The sequence below is a fragment of the Chelmon rostratus genome, chromosome 20 (genome assembly GCF_017976325.1).
Source record: "Chelmon rostratus isolate fCheRos1 chromosome 20, fCheRos1.pri, whole genome shotgun sequence".
Taxonomy (NCBI): Eukaryota; Metazoa; Chordata; class Actinopteri; order Chaetodontiformes; family Chaetodontidae; genus Chelmon; species Chelmon rostratus.
The window spans coordinates 5,581,747-5,601,115 of NC_055677.1; the positions used below are offsets into that span (position 1 = coordinate 5,581,747).

General features: G+C 41.4%; 1 protein-coding gene across 4 annotated transcripts in view; it reads left to right on the top strand.

Annotated features, from left to right (window-relative positions):
* myo3a (myosin IIIA) overlaps positions 1–19,369 on the top strand; it is a 55,220-nt gene that overhangs the window by 13,726 nt on the left and 22,125 nt on the right. For 3 of the 4 annotated variants that reach the window (XM_041961275.1, XM_041961274.1, XM_041961273.1), the window contains exons 5-16: positions 4,887–4,963; positions 7,683–7,828; positions 11,994–12,059; positions 12,203–12,358; positions 12,737–12,778; positions 14,043–14,139; positions 15,275–15,391; positions 15,837–15,941; positions 16,034–16,117; positions 17,288–17,490; positions 18,540–18,638; positions 18,756–18,870. In XM_041961275.1, the coding sequence (XP_041817209.1) occupies positions 4,887–4,963; positions 7,683–7,828; positions 11,994–12,059; positions 12,203–12,358; positions 12,737–12,778; positions 14,043–14,139; positions 15,275–15,391; positions 15,837–15,941; positions 16,034–16,117; positions 17,288–17,490; positions 18,540–18,638; positions 18,756–18,870 (1,307 nt within the window). The remainder of the gene's footprint in view (positions 1–4,886; positions 4,964–7,682; positions 7,829–11,993; positions 12,060–12,202; positions 12,359–12,736; positions 12,779–14,042; positions 14,140–15,274; positions 15,392–15,836; positions 15,942–16,033; positions 16,118–17,287; positions 17,491–18,539; positions 18,639–18,755; positions 18,871–19,369) is intronic. The other variant, XM_041961276.1, reaches the window with a different exon arrangement.

Here is a 19,369-nt window from a genome sequence, read left to right on the forward strand (position 1 = left end):
TTTTCACAGTTTTGCCTCAACACAGTGACTCAGAGACAACACTAATTTCTAATTTACGGGCTTCAAATTGTAAAAGCAGAGCGGCTCGTGATCAGTGAATACTACATATTTCTATTTAATGTGTACAGTGACTGGAAGTTGAGATCCCCTGATTGTTTGCACGAGTTGCTGAAGTTTGATAAGACTCAAATTAGTCAATGTTCTTTTTGCTAAGTGCTGGAAAATTGTCATCTCGTTTGTTGTTTCAGTTTCAGAAGTCATTCAAAGTACAGCAGTTAGTTGTTCGTTGTACAACTTTACTCATAAATGGAATGCATTTGACATAGTCATCTGCTCCTTTGAAATCAATAAACACCAAGAAACAGTTATTTCTCGAATTGGATGGCTGTGACTTATCTTCAGTATATGAAATAGAAAATATCACACATGAGGAAAGACTGCCACAAAGCTGCCACATCAAAGGTTTGATCTGCACAAATCTGCAGCAGTAGTAGTGCCACTGTTTTTTAGGGTTAGATAATCAAGAAGCGAAGCATGAAAATGTGAAGAATTTCAGCGAATTATGTGTAAGATTTCATGTCTTTTGTTCCAAAGTTAAGCACAGTCTCTGAGCAAATGCAGTATATTGCTTTTCAGGCCAAGAAGGTTTTACATACAGTGCACACATGATACAATTCTGGCCTTGTATAGCATAGCTGCGCACAAACACGCCACACAAATCTGAATAATTGGACATATTATGTAACTAATGGTCATTGAACCAATGGACAGTGAACACACCAGCAATGTGGAGAACAAGAGCTCAGCCCTCACACGTCTAATGTAGCTCAAACGTTAGCCTGTCAGTTTGTCAGCAAATTTAGTTTAAACATTTTGAAACAGTATTCAGTAATGCAAAATATTATGAGTATGTATCCATAAATAATTCATCTATGCATAAATGTAAAGCCACACAAAACATGATCTACCTGCAGAATGAATACAAACGTTCACTGTTAGTACAGTTTCCCCGCAGTAGATATTGCACATATGAGACTATTTATTTGAAGCTGTTATAATCGAGGCATCACAAACAAGATCTCACCATTTTTGTTGTGATGTGGAGATCTTGTCTGCTTTAGAACTCTTATCATGTGTTCCTCTGGCCAAACTTATAATGAACCTCTCAGATAGGAAGGGCGCATTATCTGCTGAGGTTTGCCTGAGAAGTACTTTATTGCACAAAAGCAACACTTTTCAACCCTCACTTCACCATATTGTTCAGTGAGAAGCTCCTGAAAGCCAGATAGGAAGTGATTGCATTTAAAGTTGTGGCATTATCACCAGTTATTAATTTTGAGACCTGAAAGTCATTGCTGCAACACGACTGGACCATCGACCAGTTTAGGCATCCGTGTTAGCTTGTCTTCTCAGACTCTTATCTGCTCTTATACATCTGCTTAATATTCAAAACAAAGGCATGTAGGTAGAGAGAGCAAAATAAGAAACAGGTAGAATTAAAGGCACAACTTTTAGGTGAGAAAATGGTGCACATAACAGCGTCAGCATCACCTTTTTGTAGCCTGTGTCACTGTGAAGCTGTAGAGCATGACGCCAATGTTAATCTGCTCATTGGTCTGTTGGTCCATCACAGACTGAAATATCTCAACAACTGTCAGATCGATTGCCATAAACTTTGGAACAGACATTCATGGTGCCCACAGGATGAGTCATAATGGCTTTTCCTCTTGCACCATCATGAGGTGTTTGATGCTAATTTGCAAATGGTAGAATGATGACACATTTAATTTAAACAGGGAATGAAGTCAACATTATAGCAGCTAAACATCAGCATGTTAACATTGCCATTTTGACACCTTAACACTGATTGTCGCGAATTCGCATCATACTACTTTAATCCACATTGCAGCCGAATCGCTCATGCATTCCTCTAATGCCGGTTTGTGCATATTCAACACACACCTAGGAACCTTTTGCAAGCACTGGTTTCTCATCGGACCGGTCAAAGTGAAAACTGCATCTGTTGTGTTGTTGCTACAATGTAATGGTTGTAAGCCAATTTTGTGGCCTTTATGATGCACATTTATGTTAATGCTTAAATGCAAGCATTAACGGCTGTTGTATGTGCTACAGAAAAATTAACTCCTCTTAATTTAGGATCAATTTGAAAGCAAAAACACAAAGAATTAATTTTTTAATATCATTCTAAATAAATTCAGGTATCAAGGGGCTAACATGCTGGTGTTAGCATTTAGCTCACAGCACCACTGTGCTTGACTAACATGTTTATGGATTCTTAGTCTTGTTTCAAATTTAGTTTCAACCGCATGGAGCTGTGGTAGAAACACATGCAACACAGACTGTGACTTGCATTTCAATGCAAAAATCTGAATTTCTCGCCTTAAAGTAAATGTCATGCCATCCACCTGAGACGAAAGGTGGCAGCAAACCGGGCAGATAAGACGTGCTGATCATCTGCCAGTTGAGTCCTTTGGTCTCCTGGGCTGTCTATGCAGGAGAAATGATCTGGAAATTGGTGCTATATGACCAGAGAAGGCAGAGAAAAAGGTAGAAAACTAACAACGACCACAATGCCCTGCGCCACAATCAACGCTCCGGATGGTGGGTGATGTACTGCGAGTTGGGTGGTGCTTGGTTTTAGTTCATCTGGTTTCAAGCAATGGCAGCCTGGTCACAAACTTCCTGGTATTATAGCGAAACAGTACACTTAAATATGTGGCTTTTAGAGATTCAGTAACAGAATCTTGGTTCTTACTTGATCAGCAGTGCCTAGTTTCATATCATGAGCCACCCCTGTCTCATCCCTGGCTCTTCCTCTTGTCCTGACCTCTATACTATTTGTGTCTGTGACAATGGGCGTCCAAAAATGTGGACATATAGTCCGTTGTTCAAACAACAGCCCCAATAACTGGCACAAGTCCATCATCCAGCCGACTATGTTCAGCAAATGAGCAGGGAGCTCTGGGTGCAGGCAACATGGAGGGAAGTTTAGCACTGTTCATTTGCATCTGCTGTCCACATTAAAATAATAAAAAGCTAGTTGAAAATCTGCAAATTTTCTCTTAAAATAATAATAAAATAAAGGTCCATAGCTGAATCTGTCCCAGCCTGTATTCAGAGCAGGAGAACCAAAGGCACAAAATGACTATAACATCTTTTGTACGTCTAGTCCGCAAGTCTTCAAAAACACTGACAGTCGAAATCAAATCAGATATCGGTTATGACGTCAGCGGACGTAGCAGCAGTTTAAAAATAAGCCCGGCGTGTGCAGAAATTTGCAGAGTGACGATAAACGGCGAGTAAAAACGGCCCCGCTCGTGCTCGCCTCGGTGCTACACGCAGGCACTGCGTCACGCTGGGATTAACGTTTTTTTTATGTGGAGGGGTGCATGCTACACTAAGCAACTGAAGAGATAAAGCCCCCGCAGTGACTCATCACCCGCAGAGAAACAAAATAGCAAAGAGCTGGACCCAAAAAGAGCAGAGGAAGAGCGAGCGGAGCTGCTCGTTCATGGGTCTCTCATGAATATTCTAATTGACAGCGTTATCTCTGTGATGATTATTAAGTGTGGCCCACCAGGCTCCACTCTGGGCTAATGTAGCAGAAAGTGAGGGGCTGTGAGAGCATTAATAGGGGGCTCTTTGTGTCCCTGTATCCTCACACACTCATATACCTTGTGTATATTGTAGTAGACGTGTGTGAGTGTGTGAGTGTATATCCATAAGGCTTACTGAGGTTTGTCTGTGCTCCTGACAGCATGTTGCTGTGTGTGTTTCAGCCTCATGCATATATCCCCTCCTGCACAGTGTTTGCCACACAATTGTTTTCCTCTGCATTGCTCATCTCCACCCCTGGCTTTAACCCACCAGCACCAGCCGAGCATCAGCGTATCACTGCACCGTTCTGACAATAATGAAGTCGTCAAAAAACAGGCGCAAAGAAGATTTTATGGGATGTTAGAAATACATGTATGTTGTGTGAACTGTGTCTCATGTTTTGGAAAACATTCTGCAGAAAAGCATCCTTAAATTTGAAACTGCGTGATTCAGATTCAAATAATGTAACGCACGACTAGACAGAGATTTTGGTCTGCAACTGCATGTCGTGCATCAGTAGATCACCTTTTGTTTGTTGGAAGCCGCCTTTGTCTCGAGGCTCAGCTTTTGTCCTGGTTGCTGCTTCAGCAGAGCCGGCCCTGGGACACATCGCTGTGTGGCGTAACACTGATTTATCTGGACTGGACTGAAGTCACGATTGTGGGTCAGCATGTTCTTTGTCAGGCTTTTTACCCCACATTAACACACACACACATAAGGACACACGTCCCCTCGCTTTCTTCCGCTTTTGCTGAATTTATCCATCTCTGGCTTGATGGCTGCAATATGACTTTGTCCTCTTTTTATACAGGCAGATAAAGCGAAACATAAGCTAATAAATCACCTCCATGCAAAACATCTTGTCTTGAGGGAGGGTGAAATGTTGTCTGTTTACAGTTGAATTGCATTCAAATGTTGTTCTTGAAATGCCTGGAAAAATCACCTGCAGTCACACAAGAATTTGTAATTCAAAGTAATCTATCATTTAAAGGGAGAAACAACTCGACGGCTTCGTGTGCATGTGAGCGCGCACGTGTGTGCGTTTTGTTTCTCCTCCTTGTCACAATAGCGACGGCTTTATCAGAGAAAGCTCTGAGATCCATTCGGCCTCATATCAGCCGAGCAGCACCCCGCTGTTTACTGTTCGCTGTTTCCCTTTTCACACATCATCGCTTTTACCAGCCAGTCTGATCTTTGTGAGAGGAAAAAACACATGTCAAGGGAGAGCGAGGGTAAACTGTCTAAAGCGTGTATGCTCTTCCCTGCAGGTGTCTCAGCCCAGCTGACGAATACCCGCCTGAGGAGGAACACCTCTGTGGGAACTCCCTTCTGGATGGCTCCTGAGGTACAGTAGAACTGGCCTATTAACGCTCCCGCAGCCTCGTCTCTTTCCAGTACATTAGCCTGGAGCTGATCCCAGTGGCCCACAGTTAATAATCATCGAAGAGATAACACTGTCAAATACAATGTGCATGGAAAAAATGGAATGGACGGCCACCATCATTCGTTCCCTGCCTAATCATAGCTTTAGTGCACTAACTGTTCACATACCGCCTGTGCAGAAGTGGTTTCATCAAGAACTGTTCATTTTATACCACTCACATCACCTCGTCCTTTACTTTTTATGGATGGTTAACTTTCTCCTGTGTTGTCTCTTAGCTTGAGGTTTCATTCATCTGTTGAGTGTTATCAGACAAGAGGGAAGCAGTTGACTAGGAATTACATAGCTGAAGCCATTGATGTGCAGGTTTGAATCTGAAGCCACTGTTTATTGCCAGTGCAGGAAGTAGAGTACCCTTTATGAAGCAATTTGTAAAGTAAGAGTTTGGAGGTGGTGGGTGGTGAGAATGAAATTTGCATCTCATCTTGGAGCTATTTTACACATGAGAGTCTGTTTATAGGTCTTGGGGAGTGCTGCAGCACAGGTAAATTGTTGTATGATTATATATATGATTTTGCAGCTCCAGAGAGAGCTGCAAGTTTGATAAATAAGGTTGTGGAGTTTACCAGAGCTCTGTAGCCTGCTCCTCGTCTCTGCTTAAGGCTAGTGGCTACTTTGTCTTCTAATAGCATAACTGAATTGCCTACCAAGTGCATTGTGGGTAATGTAGGCACCAGGTTTTGACGAGAAAACAAAATTGTCGAATTAAAAAAACACAACCTTGAACCATAGTGTAAAATTTATAAAACATTGATGTTGAACGTAAGCTGTTTTTTGTAAAGTCTTTCAAATGTCTGCAGGTAAAGCAATGTTTAAAAAAAGATTTCATGAACTCGAATGAAAGTAACGCACTAAAACAGAGCCATTTGCCGCATAATCAGTGGTAAACAAGTTTGATAGGTGCAAAAAATTTAAAAAAGGAGCACACCAACGAAACGAACAAAGACAACAACGTCTTGACAGAGGGGTACCTTTCATTTATATTTCATTGAAGTGAACACCTACAGTATGTAGTGGCATCCCATAACCACCCACCTGCACTCTTACCCTGAACGCTGCTCAGGAGCAGATCAGATGAATCGTTTGCAAGATGAACTTTGAACTTTGCTAAGCTTTGTAGCCACTGTACCTCCACCACATCTTAAATGTGTTTCCTAGACGGGACCTTGCATATCACACCTGTCTAATCGAAATGGACATTTTTACATGAGGTTTGCATGTCGTGCAAATTGTCAGATAATTAGAATATACGCTGCATGACGTGTCCTGTCAGGACTCAAGGATTTTAATCTCATTTGTGTAAGATGTTCATCAACAAAGAACATAGCTTGGATGGATTGGGCGAGACAGTGTTTAGATGACAGCAGTAAGATTTGTAAACGAGGGTCTACAGGATCATTTCTGGGGAATTTTGGTGCCTTTTTTGAGCTTTTCTCCATAAACGGCAGCATTATATCCAGTGTACAGATACAGAATATGCAGCGTTGTTTTTATACACTGGCATTCTGACTGACCTACTTTCCAAAGGAGATCCTGTTTAGTAACTTTGAGTTGTGGGGTAAGTTGTGTCAGTTAATTTAAACACAAGATACTTGTGCTCAAAAAGAGTATTCATTCTCAGTGAACAATGAGTAGTAGTCTATATTTTGGATGAGTGTAATTTTTATTGACTTCATTGACTGAAGATTTATGCTGTTATATTTATCTCTTTTGTCATTTTGATGAAGATTTACATGTTTTTGGTTTTTGCAGAACAGCCTTCATTATATCACATAGATGATAGTTATGAAGAGTTATAACAGAGTAGTGAGGGACTCGTGTTTTCTATGAAGGAGTGTGTGTGTGTGTGTGTGTGTGTGTGTGTGTGTGTGTACACTTGTTCTTCAGGATGTCTTATTGGTGATCTGATAATGATTTTTCTGCTTGTCTTGTCTGTGTACATAAGATAATGCCTTTTGAGAGTTGGGAATACAAAATATATTGATTTCAGACATTTGACAACAATAGTGAATGTGTGTTTCTGTGTGTGCATGTTTGTGTGTGTGTGTGTGTGTGTGTGTGTGTGTGTGTGTGTGTGTGCGTGTGTGTATTACATGCCTCCCACTCAGAGATGATTCATTTTGTTGATTGGTACCATGTTGCCCTAAGGACATTGATGATAGACTGTGAGTCCATGCACTTGTATGTGTGTGTGTGAGTGTGTGTGCGTGTGTGTGTGTGTGTGTGTGTGTGTGTGTGTGTGTACTATATTGCCCACAGCAGATGATGCTGAGACTGTAGCTTTGCCTGAGCTCTGCTACAGCTGATATTCGGTTCTTTTGATATTTTGATTTACATTTTGCTCTGCTACATGTTTTGTGTGTATGTGTGTGTGTGTGTGTGTGTGTGTTAGGCCTCACAAATAAGAAAACCCAACAGCAGTATATGAATAATAACTCCTCCCTAGTAAGGACACAAACCCAAACTTTACACCTTGCATGCATGTGGTGATGATAAATGGTGAATCCATTGAGGGCAAAGGTATTAGACTTGTTCTCAAAATTCAAATCGGCTCTAATATGAGGCTGTTTTTATAATTCTGTTTCAGTATTTTGGTGTTTTCACTGCCATCTGTCTGCCGCAGGTGATAGCATGTGAGCAACAGCTGGACTCCACCTACGATGCTCGTTGTGATGTCTGGTCACTCGGCATCACCGCCATAGAGCTGGGAGATGGAGACCCGCCCCTGTCTGACCTCCACCCAATGAGAGCCCTTTTCAAAATACCCAGGTGAGCCGCCATTACACCCACACAGCAACCTGCCATCATTGTCAAGGGGCCCTGCCACTGTTAATTTACCTCTTAAGGGGTTCTAGCTTTAATGTGACAGTGCTAACCAGTTAGCCACTGAGCTGCTATAAATGTCTTTAAATCACATTAAAATTCTGTAGTTGCTCATATTCTGCCTTCATGAAACTTTTGAACTTCAAGGTTTCGCCCCAACTAAAAGCTGAATGCTGAAATAATTTTCATTCACAAATAACTTAAGACTTATGTCTCACTGAATGTTGGCATTATGGCAAAATTGCACATAATTGTATATTTGGAGACACTGACAGCCCTGTTTACATTTATCACTCGCAATATGCATTTCCGATCGCCCTTATTTTGATACTAAATGATTAATGACTGTGTCAAAGTAAAGAAACAACGTTTTTATCCTCTTGGCATCCTGCATGTTTCTCACTCTGATGCACTTAAACATGGTAACTTCTTAATTACCACTTATGAACTGAGAAATCAGAGCCCCCTTGGAGATTTTGAAGGCAAGCATATACTGTTTTATCCTCCGATCTGGCTGAGCTTGCATTAACATGAATATGTCTTTGATCGTTACCTCAACAGACATTACATGTCAGCATGTAGCTGGACCCTACACAAAGCTGAGGGAATGACTTTTGCTTCAGTAAGAGGACATTTCTCATCCTTGTGCTAACTGCACAGGGCAAAGCTATAATTTACTGTACCATTTTGCATGCAGTGAACCTCCGAGTTGTTGCAAATTATACGAAATTATGAAACAAAACCAACCATTTTCATGACGATAACTTCAGAAAATTGTCCTCTTGTACACAATTTTTTAATATTTTGAACTTTCTTGAGCTTTCAGTCACGCCACACATATTCACAAAGCTAGAACAACTGAGATGTTTGGCATGTTTACTTCATAAATGACTTAAAGATTAATATATTATCTGTGTTTTTGTTGATACTTTTTCTGTCAATGGACAGCAGCTGATGCTGTTTTATGAAGCCCTGCAAAAAGACACCACCTACACAATCGTTTTTTTCAACAGCAGAGCTACAACAAGCTGTTTTTTTCATTCACTTCTGTCAGAAGGGTAATGCACAGGAGTTTGCAGTCCTGCAATCCCGAAAAGCCATCTCCTGCTCCCCGACGCTGTAATTTGCTTCTCTATACTGACTGTCACCAGACAAAGTACAGTGTTGTCATTTCAAATAGCTTTTTTTTCTGCTCACAGGGGCTTATCCATAAACCCCTCCCCTCCTGGCACTGATCCCATTCATCCTGTGGGGGAGGCCGAGAACACAAAACCTTTTCTCCTCTCTGTGCATTTTGGGCTGAAGGTGAAAAGTAATTGTTTATCGTCTCCTGATTCCTGATTGAGAGCTGCATAAGCACTTACCGTCACTGTCACCTTAGCGACACAGCACTTTGTCCATCACTGTCCTGAAACGTCGTGATCCTGCACTCACACTCACACACACACACACACAGACACATCAGACACACACTCCTGTGTCATAGCTGTCCTGTGTGTTTGCTCCGGGGGTCGTGCTCCACAGGAGCCATCACGCAGCTTTCTCAGAATCTATGTGACTGCTGCAGCCAGAGCTTCAGGCTGTCTGTTCACACTCCTCTCCTCCCTCCTCTCACTACTCTGTGTCCGTCCATCAAGCAGTCTCAGAAAAAGCTACGCTCAGGGCACCGATTCAACCACACCACATCCTGCTTAATTCAGGCTGACTTAAATGCGACCGAATAGAAACAGAAGATCATCAAGGACATTCATTTCTATGTGTTTTCCACAATGCTTGAATTTATTTGTGATCCCTTTACAGCTTTCACTTTGACTTTTATCATCGTGTACAAGGACTAAACACAGTTCAACATGCATACACCAGTGCAGTTTAATACAATCCCAGGCAGTGTTCCTGCAGAAAATAATGCTGTTCAGACGGTCAAGACTCGATACTAATTACTGTAGTAGTAGGTACCAGTACCAGGTGTAGCTCCTCACGTTCCCCTGACTGTATACATACAGAAGGCAAATTATTAAGTTTAAAAATACAGCACTTGCCATTAAAGCTTTTTTTTTTAAGTATTTTTGTACCTTTGGAAACTGGGTCTCTGCTTTTCTCAGCGTGTTCTTGTGGGTTTAAATAACACAGTTTGAGATTGTTGTAAATCGAGCTCAGTGCCGCTCTGTTAAAAATTAAAGTTGTAGTTTGCTCTTATTTTGTGTTGGATTGCATGATACTATAAGATGTTTATGTTACTTTGTCCACCAGCTTGCCTTAACAACAGCAGACGCTTTAGTCATCTAACGCAAGTCACCACAAAAACACAAGCTTGAGCTAATTCGCCACCCTACTGACGCAAAGTAAAACCGATAAAAATGACCTTTCTGAGCTGAATAAACATAAGCATTATTTTGCGTTGCTGTTGTTGCTGATGTGCAGTAGGGTAGGTTTGTTGAACATAAATCACATAAAAATAATCAGGAGCCGCAGAACAAGTCATTAGCCTGCCAAAGGCTAGGCTATCCCGTCCTTTAGGAGAAGCTTTGCCTACAAATAATCTTACTGTCTCTTTATTTCTTTTACATTCATGTTGATGCATAAAAAGCACAAATTGGTGCTTTTAAGATGCACCAGAATGCAGGAAATCAAGTGTATGGCACTGATGGAGGACCCCCAGACCCTTGCTTAATAATTTGTGCCCCCCAGCCATGGGGTCACTGGAAAGGTGTCCCTAATGCTGCGTTCACATGGACTCAGGCAGACTGCAGGCGGCTAACCAGATATAATTATAGTGGACAAGAGCAGGACAGTGAAAGAGAGAGCGACAAAGTACCAGTAACAGTAGACGTCATTGCCATCCAAATATAAAATATATTGAACTTTATGTCGTCCATGGTGGAAATGAATGAATGGCCTGTATATCATGCATCTTTCAACACATCTTCTGGTAACATATATTGAAAACAGCGACATTATATCCACCTTCAAGGTTTCACATTATGTTTATGTCCATTGTTTATTGACAAAGGCTGCAAAAAATAGTAGCCTACAAGAGTATTCTCTTTTGACCATTAAAAACATAAACATAAACCCTAAAAGCATGGCAAAAAGTTAAAAAATATTAAATTAAATTAACATACACAAGCAGATTTTCTCTGTGCCTCTTTTCCGTTTACCCTGTGTTTAAATCAAAGATGGAAAGACAGCGAGGGAGTGGGATGACAGCTTAAAGCATCACACTCTGGAGCAGGTGAAAGATTAAAAGTGCTCTCCTAATTATGCACAAGTGGAAGGATTTAAGCTTTTATCCTTCATTATGTGCAAAGGAGAAGATTTTAGCTGGAATCTATTGCAGAACAAGGCAAATACAAAATTAACTTTTGTATCGGAAACTGGGTTATATTAAAATTTAAATACACCCTGATATTTGTTTTCCAGGAAATTAAAAAGTCAAAATAGTTGTGTAATTTAAGCAGCCTCCACAAGACCCTGTTTGTCTTCAAGATTAAAAAAAAAAACACTTTAATAGACACAGCATTAGCAGGACCGACTCCAAATAAACGTCTGATGCATTTGCTGTCTAGATGGGGTGTGTTGTGTGATAAACAGGAGATGTATGCCCTCTCATTAGACCAATTTATTGCTGTCAGAGCCAACGTGTAGAAGGCATTAGCAGACTTCCCCAGCACTTGCCAGGAACCCTCTTGTAAAAAGGTACTTAAAGCAGGACGAGGAATTACAGCAAATTAGCTCAGTTGTTCGCCGGCTGTGAGGCCTTATTACGCTTGACCCTTTAACAGTGTTTGTCTGTCTAAAGAGGCTTTTTTAACGGGAGAAACCTTAAGCTTTTGAGATCTGGTTACATAGTTGATATCTAATGCTAGTGACTATTGCTTTTCTGTCATAAACTCAGCTGTATCACCACCACCCAGCCACAGAGGTGGAGCATCATTTGTCATCGCCTCGTGCCGCCGCTGAAACACCTCCGGACGTCTTCAATGACGAATAGTTAAGATTTGGCTCCATCGTTCCACTCTGCGCCATCGGCCTTTTGTTCTCCAGCCCCGCCTGCGAAAATCCCATCTAATCTTATCTTTCCATTTATCTTTTCCATTCCCTCCTTCAACAGGAACCCTCCGCCTACTCTCCACCAGCCGGAGCTCTGGTCAGACAACTTTAATGACTTCATCTGCAAGTGAGTGTGGCTGCTACTGTGTTCATGAAGCCTCTGTGAATAATAAATATTTACACAGATAGTACATAACCAGACGCACTTTAAATGGAAATTCTTTGCACTCCTCCTCCTCCTCGTCCACCTTTTCCTCCTCATCCCCACAGATGTCTGATTAAGGATTTTGAGCTGAGACCAAATGTGCTCGACCTGCTCCAGCATGTTTTCATCAAACAGATTGTTGGCAGAGAGAAAATTCTGCAGAAACAATTGATTGAGCTCATTGATCTCAACCAACAAATAGGAGTCATTGAAAAAACAAGGTACTGTCTCAACCCCATTTGCATGCATGTTTAATCTCCAAAGTCTCGCATTTACATACATAATACATACGTGCATTTGTCACATGTAAGAAGTCGTGCTAAACCATGAAAAACTTAAAGTGTGCAAGCCCTCCTGTCAGTGGGTTTTATATGTTAGGCTGCAGCTTAACGTTTGCAGACAGTATAATCCAAATTACCCTCCTTGCTGGATGTTTTACAAGCCCTGTCACCCTCACATAAACAACAGCTCCATCCTGCTGCAGCTGCACTCGAGGGCCAGGCTGCACAGCGTGTGTCGCATGAGTCAAAATGTTGGCTCCAGGAAGTGTGTGTTGCCCGTACGGTCATGAAATGTTAATCATATTTCTGTCGTTCAAGCCATCATGGAAAGACAGACAGAAGCACAGACAGTAACGACAGGTAACGAATGCCTATATGACCTTTATGCCACAGTAGGAGTAGATGATAACTGGCTTTTTTTTAGTTCGGTCAGAGCTCTTGTTGTAGTTGTGATCGCGCATGTATTTGCAATCAACTACATGAGCTGATTGTTCACATGCTGCCACCCTCAACATAAACATTGTAGTCTGTCGTGTGGTCATGCTTTTTTTTTCTACCTTTTCTGTTTGTCATTTGATGCTGTAGTTTAACTGAGGTTATGACCTTCGCTGTAAAAGTCACTACAGCAGCTGATGAGCTCCAAACCTCGCCAGCGTTCGTCAATAACTTTCCGATAAATTTAGCAGAGATTAATTGCAATCACAACGGGAAATGAGCCACCGTCATCAACTAAAACTAAACACTGATGCATTTTTTTGGATGTGACTGGTACTCGGATGTAATCAAACTTATTCTAAACCAGTCAAGCTAAAATCTGAATTTTGCAGATTTCTTTTAGGAAGTATTTTAAATGATTCAGATATAAGACATAAAGCTCAGAAGTCATGTCTGTTGGAGTGATGGAAGCCTCCTGTTGTGATTTCCATGGAGTTTGTAGAAGTAAACAAGGTTGCTGTCACGAATGATCCGGCCTGTTTGTGTACTGGCGAGCAGAAAATAAAGATGCTCGCAGCAACGAGTTGGCCAGCAAAAATAGGACTTTTTCCTGGAGGCAGATTTAACATTTATTAAGATGAAGATGCGCTTTAAGTTTATGTCAGTCAGTTTCTGGCTTCCTACACCTGTTGGAACCACCTTTTAGCTGCGTCTCAGGAGTCTGGCAGGAGAAATGACATACTGATGGACTTTTTCTGGCATTCCCTCCTTCAAAAGCTGAAAAAAACGCTTGGGGACTTGAAAAAAGGAGCCGAATTTGAACAAATTTTAGTGGAAGGCGGGTCAGCACGATGGCATCATATTCATTCGACTTAGTTTGGCTCCATATTTTTCCCCTGATTAACCACACCCCCCTACAGTGGCTCTATGGCCCCTGAGAGGGCCCTAGCCCCCACTTTGAGAACCACTGCTGTCGAAAAGATTATATTTACATTTAGATCTTTATCTAGTTGAAGCTTTGATTATATTTTCGTTGTGTGAAGTGAAGAGATGCATTACTTTACCTCAGAGAATCCCAGTGGCAGCGTCGGGCACTGCTACAGTATGTGCTCATGAAGAATTTGGATTCATGTGTTGTACATTACACACGGCGCTCAGTGAGAGACGTGGTGTGCTCTGTGGGTTGTAGGCATGAACGCATCCACACTAAAAGAGGAAGCCACATGAAGACGCAGACTGACCCAGAGGAGGTGGACGACCTCGCCACCCTAGAAGTTCTAGACGAAGTAAGAACGTTGACAGTCTGGTCATTGATATAAATACATGTCTCAATAACAAAACAACGATACTTGGCTGTAATCATGAGGACAGATTACAACCATCCTCACAGTCGACGTGATAAGGAAAACATGATGTAAACAGATTGTAATTGTTAGATACAGTAGAACTCTAGCATGACCTATGTCTTTTTTAGGATGACCTATGTCTTTTTTTAGACTGCACATTATTTTAATTAATTTATTTTTCATTCTGAGTCACTCTTGGAAACAGGAGTTAGAAAACAATCTCACCTCTTCATCCATTTTGCAGCTTTTCTGGAGCTTTTGTTTGTATTGCTCATCTTCCTCAGCAGATGGAGTTTCAAAGCTGAGGTTCAAAGTTCATTCTTGACCACTGCTACACATTTAACTTAACTCAATGTTTAAGCGGACAAGAAAAATGAAAATTTGAACGTCTGCATGTCCATGACGACTGCACATGCTGAGGAAGACCGCAAGATACAGTGAAAAGCTTCAGAACAGCTACTAAATGGACTTAGTGGGATTGTTTAGGCAACCTGCTATTTGCTTTTAACATTTACCATCTGAAAAAGACCTGTGGAAGACTACAAAAACTGATGTTATTATATATACCGTGTTGATTGCAGCCAGTGCTATTTGTCCACATTGTTATTTGCTTTTTTCATGCAGCATCACTTTTCCCCGATCAGCCACGTCGGGCAGTTGAACAAACACAGTGAGAAATGCACTGCGGCATCTTTTGCACAAGTAACATTTAGGGCAATTTATCAAATCTGAATGCTGCGCTGGCGTATTGAATGATAGAATCAGTCTCAGTTGCCAGCGGATATTTCCACCCATCCTTCAACATGAGGAGCTCTGCTGGTTTGAGGGAGGCGGTGCTGTTGTTGATGTACCTGTCCCGGCAGCGAGAAGACAGGAGAATTAATCACTGTGTATCACATGAGGGTGATACATTGACGTAACAGGCGTCACGGGCCTCGACTTGAGGCGGAACACAAGCTAATGTGCAGCTTGTTGCAGCTCAAAATATGATTCTGACAATGATATAGGTGTTTATTTGTTCAGGAAGTATTCCGTGCCGGTTGTGTGAATCACGCCTGTCGCTTTCTTTTTTCAGAACACGGTCACAGAGCAGCTTCAGAGTCGCTATGGAAGAGATCAAATTTACACGTATGTGGGAGACATCCTCATCGCAGTCAATCCTTTCCATAAGATGGAGATATACACTCCTCAGGTCTGTGCACGTCGGCCTTAGCGTGTGTTCTTTCACGCACCTGTGCTCAAACATGTGGTCGATAATGCACTGACTGCAGCCCGGCGTGTCTCATTAGTGCCTCTGCAGTTCTTCAGTGGGCTGCATCCCATTTACCCTCACCTCTACACACATATTCACACACACTGCCCCTGTCTCCCTACCTCCTTCACACCTCACCGACTGTATTTTCCTCCCAATGATCATGTTTTTCTTTGCCTCAAGTTTGTACCTATTTTTCACTCCTCTCCTTTTTCAGAACAAAAATATAGTGTATTACATGGACAGTCAGTATCGAGGGAATATTTCAACTGGCGCGCAGTGCCAAGTAGCAAAGTTACTTCATGATAACATGTCATTTTCGTCTACGTTTTATTCATGAACATGTTTGGTTTATATTTTTATCTCAACCCTCTTCTCTCCACAGTACACTAAGATGTACATAGGAGCTAAGCGTACAGCTAACCCGCCACACATCTTCGCTGTGGCTGATGTCGCCTACCAGTCCATGGTGTCATACAACACAGACCAGGTAATGTGCTACTGATGTTGCACATGTGTATTTACGTACATTTGCTAGCGTCACTTTTTACTAGCTTTGCAGTAATCTCTGTCTGTGTTCAGTGTGTTGTGATCAGTGGGGAAAGTGGAGCTGGGAAAACAGAGAGTGCTCATCTGTTGGTGCAGCAGCTGACAGTTCTTGGAAAGGTGAGTCATAACCAATAGATGATATGAGGGGGGATGCCATCCTCCTAGTTAGCAAAATAGCCAAAATGCATCCCCCTTGTTAACCTGCCATCCCCCCTCTCCATCCTCTAGTAGCAGAGAGAGTTCAGGGGCAGAGGGGCTGTTTAGTTGAATATGTTAGCCTAGTCTTTCTGACTCATTGATCCTTTATCTGACTCAGGTTTGTGCAGGTTAGAATCTACGTCAGTTTGGTTTATAATATTCTCTAAAGTACACACTATAAATACTCAGTTCTATGCTATACTGTAGCCTATTTACTCTATAGAGTAGTAATAATAGCAATGTAGTAGTAATAGTAATTTTGTGATCAATTAATAGCGTCTGTGCTCCTTAAAATACAACTGCAGACTAAGTCACAGCTGTAGGAAAATGTTTTAGGAGAGACAAACTCACCTGCACTGACTGCAGGGCACACCTGCACAGGCCACCCTCCCCCTTTGTTGAAGCATTACATTATGTGACTTTATTACACTACTGTTAATTCAATTCCCAATAAAAATCACAAAATCCTCCTAAGGTCAACAAAATACAGTATAATGAAGAAAACATTAAAGCTATTTATAATCATACATAATAAAACCAAACCACGCGTAAACATCAGGAAATAAGTGAACTGATTTCACAGATTAAATGGTAAACTATAAAAACTGTAAACTACCAACTGTAAGAGGTCCAAAAATATATTTATGTCTGACAGGACATTAGAAATTAATATAAAGAATGTCTGTCATAATATTTCAGACTGACAGAATGACAAAGGTGGTGTTTTGAATTGTGAAACAGCTGCATGTCTTGGGCAGCAACCTGTGCGCTGTGGATATTTAAAAAAGTCAATATCTAAAATTTACCCTCAAGCCATTTTGAGCATCCTGTGATCGGTTTGTTTGACGCTCCAGCTGAGGCCCGTCGTGATTTGCAACTTGATTGAAAAGAAAATTCCATTTCAATTTGCTTTTTGCATTTTTATATTAGTAGAGGAACGAAATAAGAAATGGCAGTGTCGCTTTTGATGGGAACAGCAGCAACAGAGAGGCACATGACAGGAATTCATGCATCATCTGTTAATAAAAGACTTATCACTTCCACTATATTGATTTCCCAGTGACATAGCTGGAATGATGTTTTATTCAGGCCAATAATCGGACGCTCCAGGAGAAGATCCTGCTGGTCAACAGCCTCGTGGAGGCTTTTGGGAACGCCTGCACCGTCATCAATGACAACTCCAGCCGCTTTGGCAAATACCTGGAGATGAAGTTCACCTGTGGAGGAACAGTGGTCGGAGCGCAGATATCTGAGTACCTGCTGGAGAAATCCAGAGTCATCCACCAGGCAGTGTAAATATCACTTCCTTCTTTTTTTGTATTTCTGTCAAACATAAGCAACCTCATGACACTTTGACCTTTATTTGACGAAGGCAGTTGAAATTATGTGTTCGTATGTTTTCTGAATCTTGCCTACTGGCCGGGGATCAGTACTTAATGGACTCTGTCTCTCTCTTCCATTCACCTCTACTTCTCCACCTAAGATTGGTGGTGTTTGCCTTCAACCTGCACTTCATTCAATCTATCTTTTCTTCTTATCATGCATCTGGGGAGCGAAGTGGGTCAAGTGGAGGGCCTTGCTTATTTCCTGTTTGATCACAGATTGTGGTCTTGCAAGTATCCTTAGTGGAACTTCAAAGGCAGACTCAAGTATCAGACACACGTGTCAGAGGGTTTGATTTGGCTGCAAGCGTTGTGTGCAGCTACACCTTTCTTCAGCCTGGTATTGGACACTAATATCAGGCGGATAGCAATGTTCCTGCAGAACTACACAAAACACTTGTTTTCACCGGCTGAGCACTGCGGAGCCCCTAATCTGACAAAATGTGGAAAACGTTATGAAACAAGTCAAAAATCTAACTGAATACATCCATAGATACTATTGTTAGTGAAATAAAAATAACTGTACTTTTACGTCAACCTCCAGTCAGTTGTTTTTTTTTGTCTTTCAGCTACAATCGGTGATCCAGTGCAAGCAATGTTAATCATCCAAAAACTGCACTGCTGCTTTAGCATTAACTCTTAAAAAACATTTTAGCCTGCAAGCTAACGTTAAAAATTTAAGATACCTATTATTTATTGATTGCTTATTTAGATTTTTTTATTTTGTCAGTTCTGGTAGCTATTAGTAAACCAGAAAACTGATGACTAAAATCAATTAAGTGCTTCTTTAACAACAAATCAGGATTATTCAATTATTCAGCCATGTCAGAAGTGCTCCCTGTCTGTTTTCTATTTGGCTTTTAGCATCTTTTGTTTCTTCCTCATTCATTGTCTTAGGTTTGTAATATTTGCATGTCTTGACCTGAATTTCCGAGCTACATCTCTGTGTGTTTCCACAGAGGGGAGAGGAACTTTCACATCTTCTACTACATCTATGCTGGCCTGGCTGACAGGAAGAAACTTGCCCACTACAAGCTCTCTGACAGCAAGACACCTAAGTGGGTTTGACACTCCTTAGCCTTTCTCTGAAACGCTGTTATTTCCAACTCACACTCCAAACTTCCCTCTTCCTGAGACCCAGGTCCTGACCTTTGTGCTTCCTTTTTTATCTGCAGGTATCTGTGTAACGAGCACATTAAACTGGGGCCTGACATAGTGAGCAACACCTTCTACAAGGAGCAGTTTGATGCAGTCGAGCAGTGTTTCAAAGTCATTGGATTCACCCTGGAGGTACGAACTACTCCATTAATCACTGGGCAGAAAGATGAAAGTGGTCTCCAACCAAGATTTAACAATATAATCTAGCATTCATACAGACACTCTCTCGCACTCCTGTAATATATATGCATGAAAATCTGTGTATAGCTAAAAGACAACATGTAAGCAAGTGTCCTGATCAGTGAGTTAAAAAAAAACAAACAAACATAAGCTGTAAACTAGAGTACAAGTAGTTCCTCACATCCTCTGCATGGCGTGTGATGGAGCATGAAGCTACAGGCACATGTAGGCAGTCAGATGTTGGCATTGTGAAGCTTAATGAGGCCCAAAGAACCGATTGCCTCAGGGATCTGCACGTCAATAGTACTTACCCTGTAATCACTTGGCAGTAGGCCTACTGGAGGAACAACCTTCTCCTCTGCAGTACGTCTTGTCATGCATGAAATCAGTGCGTATGAAGAAGGTATTTGAGGCAAATTGATCTATTTAAGAGAATTATTCTTGCATGAAT